The sequence below is a fragment of the Geotrypetes seraphini genome, chromosome 3 (genome assembly GCF_902459505.1).
Source record: "Geotrypetes seraphini chromosome 3, aGeoSer1.1, whole genome shotgun sequence".
NCBI lineage: Eukaryota > Metazoa > Chordata > Amphibia > Gymnophiona > Dermophiidae > Geotrypetes > Geotrypetes seraphini.
In genome coordinates, this window is record NC_047086.1 from 401955195 (window position 1) to 401967394 (window position 12200).

The 12200-nt window shown below is 45.2% G+C and overlaps 1 protein-coding gene across 4 annotated transcripts in view; it reads left to right on the forward strand.

Annotated features, from left to right (window-relative positions):
- The window catches only part of MDGA1 (MAM domain containing glycosylphosphatidylinositol anchor 1), a 629079-nt gene that overhangs the window by 465675 nt on the left and 151204 nt on the right, over nucleotides 1-12200 (forward strand). For all 4 annotated transcript variants that reach the window (XM_033939535.1, XM_033939538.1, XM_033939539.1 and 1 more), the window contains 2 exons: nucleotides 4584-4607; nucleotides 11534-11686. In XM_033939535.1, coding sequence (XP_033795426.1) covers nucleotides 4584-4607; nucleotides 11534-11686 — 177 coding nt within the window. The remainder of the gene's footprint in view (nucleotides 1-4583; nucleotides 4608-11533; nucleotides 11687-12200) is intronic.

Here is a 12200-nt window from a genome sequence, read left to right on the forward strand (position 1 = left end):
AGGCCCTGACCGCATGCCACTGTTAAAGAGATACCAGCTCAAAATGCACACACACACACACACACGTACGTTAGTTCACATTCATCCCATCCCATTACTCATGGTGATGGCACACGGCTGGGTCACCAGATCTGGTTGACTTTGGTGCACAAAGCAAGAGGAAGTGTCATTTGGCTGTTCAGGTCATTAAATAAACCTTGACTCCCAGCCACCAAACTGACCCTAGCAGGCCTGTTGCTTCTCCCAAGCCTAATCTGTGATCACGCCTCTGACCTTATCTTGACTCAAGTGGTCCACAGTCAGCACTCAGCATTCCAAGTTACTCCGGACACAGTGATCATAAGCACCAAGTTTGGGGGATATGAAGACCCAAGAAAATTGATATAATGAACCATTCTAGTGGTATAGAGTAAAAAGTGCCTCCCAAAGATGGTGTTTTATCGGTGAAGCAGGGCAAGAGCGATCTTCCTAAGCTCCTGCCCCATGCAGAGCCATGAACAAAAATGGCTGCTGTGAGTTTCTTTGGTCTCATGAGACTACAGCAGGAACTCACAGCAGCCATTTTTATTCACAGCTCTGCACGGGGCAGAAGCGTAGGAAGATCGTTCCTGCCCTGCTTCACCACTAGACCACCAGGCACAGTGTGGAGAGGTCTGGGAGGTAGGAGGGAGGCAGGGGTGGATCAGGGTTTCGAAACTCACGAATAATCGAAGGTGTGTGTCCTAAACCCACAAATTTGAAGGGAGAAGTGCATATGAGGTTTCTTCCTCTCGTAATCTTTTCTCCTTGTGTTTGCTTTATTGTCCACTGCTATTCTAACTTGATCATTTTAATCTGCTGGCCCCTTTTATGGAGGAAGAAAAACCTCTTAGGACTCCATTTCTATGAAGAATGTGAGAACAGTTGGCCCATTTAGGATTAGAATCAGTGATTTAATTCAAAGACAGAGCCGCTCCTTTAGGCCAAGCAAGGGAATCATAGCCTTCTGCCAACCTTCTTCACCATTAGACCACCAGGTAAGATGTGGAGAGATCTGGGAAGTGGGAGGGAGGTGGGGTGGGTCAGAGTCAGCCCTAAAGTTATTCGTGCTTTTTCCATATTTGTGGGCTGACTCTGCCTCTAATCTTCACAAATTTGGAGGGGGAAGTATACTATGCATTATAAGACCAGAAGAAATTAACCCTCCTCCAATATCTACTCGTGCTTTTGAAGTAGACCTTGCCAATGACCCTACAACAGCAATAAGGAGGAAGTGAATAGCCATTGCTTGCCCAACTGTAGGTTAGGAGTCACCCCAGCCCGCCATACCTCCCTCTGAAGTAGGGTTACTAAGTTCTTCCCTGTCTTGTGAATGTGCTGGGCCGGTCCGGGCTTTACTTCCTGGTACCTCCAGCAGGACTACAAGTCAAGAGACAGATGGACTAAAACCAGGCAAGAGGGAAAAATAAAAAGAAGAAAAATCCTTACTCAAAATGTAAGAAAAAGGCAAAAAGTAGGTGTGGCCCAAGAACGTTCTAGGATCAGCTTGATCTACCTCTGTCTGATCTGGAACCATCCTATATCCCAAGTACAGAGACAGAAGCAGCAGTGACTGCGAGGAGTCGTGTTGCACAGCGAAGCTTCAGGGGACAGCGGATTTTCCGATGGTTGAACATACAGTAGAGCAGTTACATTTATTTTCAGCTTGAACTTTTTTTCCTTATTTTTCAACAGTTTCCAGTCCATTTCACACTTGGTTTTTTTTAGTGTACATTAAAACCTTTTAAAAGTGCTAATCAACTTCATATATGTGAATTACCAGTTAATGAACATTAAATCGATTCAGCGTCATGTCTGATATCACTTCATTGAGAGGTGTGCAATTGCAAAGAGCGTGGGAACCTTTTTTTGTACCACTTTCACACTCCTGGCAAGAAGCAGGATCTTGAATCGGCATTCATTCTGTTGTGTTTGCGTCTCCCGTAAGTTGTTGGCATTTTGCGACCATGTTGGCAGTTTGCGCTTCTGGATGATGACGTAAAAGAAAACAACAAACGAAGAAGAGCAAAGGTGGACAAACTCCGCACAAAGTCAATCAGCCCAAAACAAGCAGAGATGGCAAACCCTTTAATAGGCAATTTGCATGGAACACACTTCAAATGAACCCGACATGGACTGTATCTCAACAAATGTCTGCTTCAGGGGTTCATAATCTCCTTAAAGTGAGCCCCACCCTACTGTTTCCACCCCTCCCCACTCTTCTCTCCCTCTTGTGGTTTCTTTTAACCTAGTTGTAATTATCTTCTTTCCTGTTCCCTTCTTTAACCATTTGTTCTACCGTGTTTCCCCGAAAATAAGCCTCATTACCGCAAGGATGTGCTGAGACTTGAGTTAGTCCAGCGAATGGCCACCCGGATGGTCTCAGGACTCAAGGATCTCCCGTACGAGGAACGGCTGGATAAATTACGGCTATACTCACTCGAGGAACGCAGAGAGAGGGGAGATATGATCGAGACGTTCAAATATCTCACGGGCCGTATTGAGGTAGAAGAAGATATCTTCCATCTCAAAGGTCCAACGACAACAAGAGGACATCCATGGAAAATCAGGGGCGGGAAATTGCATGGTTGATCGCTGGAATAATCTTCCACTTCAGGTGATCGAGGCAAGCAGCGTGCCTGATTTTAAGAAGAAATGGGATCGTCAGTGGGATCTCTTCACAGAGTTAAGTAGGGGAGGGTCATTAGGGTGGGCAGACTAGATGGGCCGTGGCCCTTATCTGCCGTCTATTTCTATGTTTCTAGCATGATTTTTAAAGATGCTCCTAATATAAGCCCTATGCCAAAATAAGCTCTAGTTAAGATCGACCTCCGAAGTCCCCCCCACACACACACACAAATGTCCCCAACACTCCCTGACTCCACCCCAGACGCTAGTGCTGCCTGATTTGCTGAAAAAATTGGACTCATTGATTCAGCAACCCCCACCGCTCCTGTTTTTGGAGGCCTTGGAGCGGAGATATGTTAGTCTCATGGTGGGAGGGTCAGTGGGGTTCTGCTGCACAGGGGGATGGGAGGGAGGGATAGAAAGATGCTGCACAAGGAGATGGGTGAGAGGGAAGGAAAATGCTGCACATGGGGGGGGGAGAAAGAAAGATGAAGACATGGGATAGAGGAGAGTAAGGGAGAGATAATTATTGTACTTGAAAAATATAAGACATTTCTGAAAATAAGCCCTAGTGCATTTTTTGGACCCCAAATTAATATAAGACACTGTCTTATTATCAGGGAAACACAGTAGTTTGTTTGCTCTCCCTCTTAACAATTTTTATTTTTTTTTAATTAACACTATTTATTGTAAATTGTTTAGGGACATATTTGATAAATGGTTTATCAAAGAATAAAGAAATTTGGAAATTTAAACTGTAATACTGTATAAAGTCCATTATTTAAATCACTGTATCGCAAACTGTGTGCCACCTGAGATTTCAGATGTGCCACGAGATGCTGGGGAGGAGGAGAGGCGCTGGAGCTGGCTCACGGCGAGAGGCACATCCTGTAGGCAATCAGCCGGCACCAGCGTCTCTTCTCTCCATGCGTCTTCCCTGCCGGCACCCCTGCTGGTGGCTCAGGACCTGACTGTATGGCCTTCATGCCCGCACGGACATCGATGTGATGACATCATGCATGTATGTGATGCCATTGCGTTGACGTCTGCAGCTCGGCAAAGTTTGCGGGACACTGATTAAAGTGCTCGAGTACCCGAATAAGTTCATGTAAACCATTCTGAGCTCCTTTGGGAGAACGTCATAGAAAATGGAATAAATCAATAACTTTTAGAATGCGTACCAATGAATAAGCAGAGCCAGCACCTCAAAGTGAAAGTGAAAGCTGGCTCTTGCTCGTTCTGGGCTGGTAAAAGAAAATAGTACATGTGTTCAGTGTCACCTTTCATGTTTGAGCTAACAGAGATAATGTTAAATATAAATCGATTCGGTGTGCAAAAAGTTAAGCGCCTAGACTGGCGCGCCCAACTGATCTAGGTGCATAACTTTTAATTTTTCAATTAGCTTAATTGGTGCCGTTAAGGAGCAGTAACGAGCTCATAATTGGCAAAAAAGTAAAATTAATTGGGTGGTTGGCATCTAACTCAGTAAGTGCCTGCGACTTTCAAGTAGACGCCTAGTCCAAGGCGCCTACCAGAAAGTGGGCATGGTCGAGGGCGGATCATGGGCAGCTCTTGGGCGTGTTTTGTGTCTAGGTCAAGAAAGCCTTGGAATAACTAGGGGGCACCTACGATTTTGATGCCGGCCGGCACCTAAGTCCAAATTCGGCAGTGCTAGACGAGGTTCCATAAATGGCGCCCGACTGAAGATTGACCAGTGTTATGTGCTGCGTTCCTCTGTGTCTATCTTTTAGGAGCCATGTATAGAATTGGGGCCACAATTCTTACTGCACACTAGTGAACGGAATGCATGGCATAAGTGCACGCCCCGAGCCACATCCTGTCCTTTGTAGGGTCCTCCAGTGTCTTACAAAATATCACCGTTCACTTCGTCTTTGTGCTGAATAAGCTCTTACATTGTACTTTTCTTTGTCTTGCAGCTGTCAGTTACCCGAACCCATCAGGTAAGAAGAGAATTCACGTTGCTCTTTGGTAGCCATTTGTAAGAAGTGTAAAGTTCGGATTACCAGATTTTACATCAGTAAAATCTGGGCTCCCTAGACCCCCCCCCCCCCAGGCCCACCCAGTTCCACCCATCCCCGCACCCTGCTGCCTGTTCGTCAAGCAGAAATCTGAACGTCTGGTAACCCTAGGTAACAATTTTAGTAGCTGATAGAAAGCAGCATACCGTGGAATGACTGTGCATTGCAAGAGGCTCCTCAAATCGGCCAAACCAGGGTTGTTGTCATGGGTAGGCCTGGCCCACCCACCCAGGAGCAGAGGACTTTGGCATCACAGGCTGCCGACAGTAGTTCCAACACGCTGCTGGTGGTTGACCTGGAAGACTTCTCTCTGACACGTTTGTGTTTTGCGTCAGAGGGAAGGCTTCCAGGTCAGCCGCTGACAACCATAGGAAAAATAACCCAGTTGCTCAACTATCACTAAAAACTGTCCTTTTTACCAAATCAGGAGGAGGAATTATCTTAATGCCCATTCTCAAGAACCCAAAACTCAGCCCTCCTGACATAACCAATTATCAAAGTGGAAATGTCCAATCAGAATGGTGCACAAAAAAGTGTCTTTCAACTCATCTGATAAATCCAATGATCTTTATTCATCCAAACCAATTCAAACATCCAAAGCAACTCAATGACTCGACATGATCATGTTTCGGCCATCCGGCCTGCATCAGGAGTCTTAGGAGTCTTTGGGTATCAAATGGTCTTTAAAATAACAAGTGGACTAAAGTCAAATGTTCATGCCGTTGCTCCAAATCTATAGCACTGCAAAACAACTCGGATGGCCGAAACATGATCATGTCGAGTCATTGAGTTGCTTTGGATGCTTGAATTGGTTTGGATGAGTAAAGATCATTGGATTTATCAGATGAGTTGAAAGACACTTTTTTGTGCACCATTCTGATTGGACATTTCCACTTTGCTCTTGCTTGTTCGATTTTTGTGGAATTGGTTCCCCTGTTTTATTATAACCAATTATCAGCCAGAACAACTCGAATGCAACCTACAACGCTTCAATATCCTCCACCCTTCACAATTGGCATTCAAGAAAAATCAGAGACGGTGGTCGCAGCACTAGTAACATACCACCTATTCAAAAAGAGCCACATATAATCAATAATAAAACAAATCTTTCTTTGTGATAAGAAAACTAAGATCCATCAGAAAATACTTTGAAAAAGAAGCTTTTCAAATTTTAGTGCAATCCCTAATCCTAGCTCAACTAGACTACTGTAATGTAATTCTAGTTCTTTGCTCTAAAACATCATTATCATGACAACAACTAATTCAAAATGCAGCAGTGAGATTTATATACGGACTATGGAAATCAGAACACCTACATCCCTACTATACAAAACTATATTGGCTGCCCATAACCGCAAGGATCAAGTTTAAATTAGGCATCACTGCCTTTAAGTTCCTGAGAGGGAATGCCCATGAATACTTCACAGAGTTGGCCATTCTACTCCAGGGTGCATCCAACAGAAATTCCACCAGAAATATTTTCCACTTAAAATTCCCAGCATGCAACAATATAAAGTCTATCAGACCAATTAGCTTACCCATCAAATATCAATTAGCAAAATGCTGGAACCAACTACTACTTACACTATGATCTTTTGACCATTATCTCAGGTTCAGAAAACTCTAAAAAGCATTTCTGTACCAAGAAAGGAAGCCAACCTTGAAGTAGCTGAAATGGTAATTGTAAGAGCCCATTTCTAAACTGTCTAAGGCAACTTTTGCGACATAACGATGAGCCAACGATGACCTTCTTGAACTTGTAACTTTGCAATTGTAACTGTGACCCAACTGTATTAATAACTGTACTGATCTACCAGCTCTATTGAATGTACGTGTCAAACTGTCCATTGTAACTTCCTGGGTAACTGGTTCAACCTCTTGTAATATTATCCGACCTTGAACTGAATAGGTAAGGGCAGAATAGGAAACCTGATTAATATAACATAACTGCCTGTGGCCAGTTGAACATTGGACAACTGAACACGACCAACTCACGCAAGCCAACTGAACGCGGAGCAGCTCGGGTTTTTTGATCTAGATGCCTTTATCTCATCATTTTGTTTTAATATTATGTCCTATTATGCCCATAAATTAAATGTTTGTATCTCATAATTGATTTCTTTGCATTTACGTCATCATTCCCTTTAATATTATCTCCATGCTCTTCAGCGAGCCAAACTGTCCTAGACCCATTTCTTCATGCGTATAAAATGGAACGATGAGATAGGCGCAACTAAATCTAGGCATTCAGTCGTCTCATGGTGAGTCAGCTGCGGTCAGTTGTCCCATTCCAATGTTTGGGGGCTTTTCTCCCACCTGTGTTTTAATGTGTGGGAAATTGTGAGCATAGGGAGGGAACAGATGGCGGGATTTGAGGTTATAAGACAATTTTGTCCTTACATGTCAACAGACCTAATTTTCCTGTAACTGCAAATCCCACCGTCTGCCCTTTTCCTTGGCCTCTCTTGCTCTCTTCATAATTTTATCATACATTCACATGAACATAGTGATTAAATGCTTTCTCTTCTTTACTTATTTTACCCCCATCCTTTCGCTCATGCATTGAAGGATTTCTAAAAGCAAAGTCTGATGTTTGAAATATGCCAACAGTTTACCATTGAAAGCTAATCATAAACTACATTTAGTCCAATAAAAATAGGTATTTTTTTTTGCCTTTTTGGTTTTGTTTTATTTCTACATATTACCTTGAAGAGTGGACTGACACGGCCTTCACACTATTTCACTGCTGTTTTCAGAAATACCATCCCTTTTCCTGGATATATTTGGGTCTTTTCCAGTGTTTTTTTGCTCTGTACCATATCTGAGCAGCTCATTGGGCTCTTAATGGTTCCTCTAATACAGAGGTTCTCAACATGCGGTACGTGTACCCCAAGGGGTACGCGGTGCAGTGCTGTAAGTCTCCCACCCTCCTTCTGCCATCACTTATTTTATCAGCATTGTCTTCTCTCCCCAGCCCTTCCAAACTAGCAACAGCAGCTCACTGTGCTCTTAACTTCCCCACACAGCTGCCGCTAGTGTTACTTTAGCAATTCCATCAGGCAGCCTCAGGGCCTTTACTAGCGGCCTGCCTCCAATGATGCAACCTCCTTTTTTCTCAGAGGCGGCTGGCCTAGCAAAGGCCCCGAGGCTACCTGATAGAATCAATTTCCAGGCCCCAACCCTTTAATCTCCCTCCCAACCCCACGATTCCCCACCCCCACCCCGAGGTCTTTGTGGCAGAAGCACAGCCCTCTTACTCCTGCCTCTTCGTGACTGCCTTCTAAAATAGCTGCGGTGCCCTCTCTCAACTGCTTGCAGCATTTCCTGTAGTATCGCGAGCTGCCACAGCCCTTTTAGAAGGCAGCCGTGAGGAGGCAGGAGCGAGAGGACCACACTCCTGCCACAAAGACTCTCACTGGACCACCAGGTACCTCAGTAGGTACCTGGTGGGGAGGGAATCGTGGGGTTGTAAGGGAGATTAAAGGGTCAGGGTCTGGAAAGAGGAGATAAATTTGGTCATGGGTTGGGGGAGGGGGATGGGGAGAGAGGGAGGAATGAGAGGGGCAGAGACTTGCGAGAGGTTGAAGAGGAAAGATATGTCAGACCAGTGTAAGGGAGAGGGAAGGAGAGAGATGCCAGACTTTGGGAAGGGGGGAAAGGAAGGAGAGAGATGTCGGACCACTGGGCGGAGGGAGGGGAGAGAGATGCCTGACCAGGGAATGGAAGGGAAGGAGGGGAGAGAGAGATACCAGACTGCAGGAAGGAGAGGAGAGTGTTCATAAATAACAATTTTTCAAACTAGATTGAGCTGTTTGGAGACCCACTTCAGATATATGGGGGAAGGTCATTCCAGAGCTTAGGTGCAAGGAAATGAAAAGCTGAATGCATTGCAGGACTGGAAAGCACTAAATGATAAGAGATACTTGAGATCATGAATTTGATTGCTTAGGAATCTAAGGGATAGTATGTACCACGGATTTTCAACACGGAAAATCTGGTAACCCTAATGCCAGATATCCAAAGAAGGGGTTGGGGGCTGGTTAAAAATCAAGAGGTGTAAAGAAATAGAAGGGAAGGGATTGGGTCATGTATGCTGCCTTTTTAAAATTTTACAAGCACACTCAAAGCAGTTTACATACAGGTACTTCAAGCATTTTCCCTGTCTGTTCCAGTGGGCTCGCAATCTACCTGGGGCAGTGGAGGATTGACTTGCCCAGGGTCACAAGGAGCTGTGCAGGGTTTGAACCCACAATTAGAGAATGACACGGGGACAAAGTCTCCGCAGGAACTCAATTTCCCCCATCCCAGCTCCGTGAGTTTTGTCGCTGTCGTTGCCCCGTTCCTGGAAACTCTGACTTAACCGCTCAGTCCTCCAACGCTTATGGTTTTCAAGTGTTTGAGGCTTGTGCAGATGAGGACGGAGCTTGCAGGAATGGGGCAGGCACAGGAAAAGAACTCGTGAGGAATGGGATGGGAAAATGAGCTCCCACAGGGACAGGAAAACATTTGTCCCTGTGTCGTTCTCTACCCACAATTCCGAGGTACTAAGGCTGTAGTTCTAACCATTGTAAAAAAACAAAAGGAATTGACCCAAAAATAGCCACAAAGAAGAAAATCCAGAGAAAACCAAAAAAAAACTCTGTGGAGTGACAATGTTCCTAAATGGACTTTATTTGAAAGTGTCAAAGTTCCAAAGGTCCACTGAAATCATCCACATAAAAATAAATTCATCTACATAAAAGTAAATCATCCACATAAAAGCCTTAAAGGACCTAGTCCGCTAGGGATACAGGACCCAACACGGTCCGAGTTTCAACAAAAAGTCTTCTTCAGGGGTCCCTGGGGGTCCTATAAAGGTGAGTACATGGGGAAACAATTGTGTGGTGAGCCGGAAGTGAGACACTGCTTGCATTTGCAATAGAAAGGGGACAGTGTTGGATCCTGTATCCTTAGCGGACTAGGTCCTTTAAGGCTTTTATGTGGATGAAATTATTTTATGTGGATGGTTTCAGTGTACCTTTGGAACTTTGACACTTTCAAATAAAGTCCATTTAGGAACATCGTCAATCCACACAGTTTTTTTGGTGTTCTAACCACTGTGCCACTCAGTAAGACTAGGGAGAGGGCAGAATAGCAACTGCTCCTCCATCACATTTTAGGGGATCAGATGGAATGGGAAACTTGACTTCCACCAGGCCTAGACGTTTGGTTTTAACCATGCCAAACCCCAAACTCTATAAATGTGACATAATCTAAGAAAAGGGACCACAAAATCAAGAAGGAGGCACTGAAAGGGATAGGCCTCTTCTCCAACACACAAGAAGCAAAGAATGTCCGAGTATCGAGCAAGAGGCTATTCCCAAAAAGATTTCACAGGGATGAAATGTCAGTTTAAATACCCCAAGGAGATCGGGGAAGGGGGAAATTAGCGAGGTAACATACCTGAGGTGGAGAGGGGGAAGATAAACTGGGAATTCCAAACCACTGATCTAGGGTGCGAGCTAGGATCTGTAGACGTGAACTGGGCCGAGTCCAATCACAGACGCTAACTTGTGTAGTAAAAATATCGAAAGAGAATAAACTTGCCCGGCTCAAACTAAATTTCACTTTGTAAGCCTCAAGAGTGGCCGTTTCGTTCACAATTAGGTGACCTACAGAAAATTACGGTGACCCCCCTTTAGTGAAAATATTCCACAGCAGGTCAGTAATCATCTGAAGTCTTTTGGGTAACTTTGTCACTTGTTGCTGGTGACTGTCTGGTACCGTCAGATAGGACAGAGAGGGAGAATGGGAAGGCTGCCAGAGACCAGCCCAAAACCCGGCAGTTTAATAGCAGATATTATGTAAAGGCTGCCAGCCCCCCCCCCCCCCCATACTTCCACTATTGAAGAGAATTTGGAGCTGTTTCAAAACGGCCAGGGAGAAGAGAAAGCGAAGCAGTGTGAGGCCGTGTCTTGCAATATTCTTCCAGAAATTAAATGGCATTGTGAACACCAGATGTCTCATTGTTCCACCACTAAATGTTCATTGATTAACTTCCTGGAACGGATTGACTTTGCAGATACGCTGGGCATGTATCTCCACTGGGGTTTGTAGAGTCTGGATACAGGGAGAGGCGTGGGAGGGGGGATGCTGGGCCCCTAGCAGCAGGAGACTGGGAGGAAGGTACGAGTGTGGGTGGGAAGAGGCTGAATGGCTGGGAGGGAATAGGGCGGAGCGGGTGTGGTGGGAGGGTCTGTAGCAACATGACTGGAGGGAAGGGGGAGGGAAAGCCACTGTGCTTTTAGCAGCATGGCTAGAAGAGAGTCTGGGGAAGGAGGGAATGGGAAGCCAATGTGCGTGCAGGAGAGAATGAGGTGGGGACAAGTTTGTCCCTGCCCCATTCAAGTTTATTAGGTTTTTATATGCCGCCTATCAAGGTTATCTAAATGGTTTTATAATCAGATACTGAAGCATTTTCCCTCTCTGTCCCGGTGGGCTCATAATCTATCTAATGTACCTGGGGCTATGACTTGCCCAGGGTCACAAGGAGCAGCACTGGATTTGAACCCAGAACCCCAGGATGCTGAGGCCGGAGCTCCAACCACTGCACCACATGCTCCTCCTTACCAGCTCTGCCCTCATCGGCACCTAAAATGTTCAAGGCTTGTGCAGATGAGGACAGAGCTTGCAGGGCAGGGAAGGGACAGGAACAGAACTCGCAGGGGCGGGATGGGGATGGAGAGAGATCGCGCGGGCATGGGGGACAAGCCCCCGTGTCATGCTCTAGCCTGAGGCAGAATCCAGTGATAGAGGTGCACTAGGAAAATACCAGTTGACACAGCTCTGACCTTCCTCCCCCTGCTCAGATAACACCTGCCGCTTTGAGGATGAGAAGATCTGTGGGTTTGTGCAGGATCGGATGGACAACTTTGACTGGACACGACAGAACGCCCTGACTCAGAATCCCAAGCGGTCAGCTAATACTGGCCCAAGCAGAGATCTCAGTGAGACATCAGAAGGTGAGACTTCGCTTCCTTGCAGCTGATTGTTCTAGAGAGGGATCCAGAAAGTCTTCTGTTACCGGACCATAATGATGTTTCTGTGATGTAACATTATGGCACTATTGTAGGGACCGGACTGGCTTAATTATTTATTTAAAATTCTTACTTACTGCCTACTCTTTAAATCAAAGCAGTTCTTCAAAATGAAAAGACATCATATTATTCCTGTCTCCCCAAACTCCAACAACGTTAATGCATTAAATAATTTTAAAAATGATTTTAAAATAAGAAAAAGCAATAGGAGGAAACATTTTTTCACTCAGAGAATAGTTAAGCTCTGGAACGCATTGCCAGAGTGGATAGCGTAGCTGGTTTTAAGAAAGGTTTGGACAAGTTCCTGGAGGAAAAGTCCATAGTCTGTTATTGAGAGTGACATGGGGGAAGCCACTACTTGCCCTGGATCGGTAGCATGGAATGTTGCTAATCCTGGGGGTTCTGGAATCTTTTGTTCCTCTTTGGGATTCTGGAATCT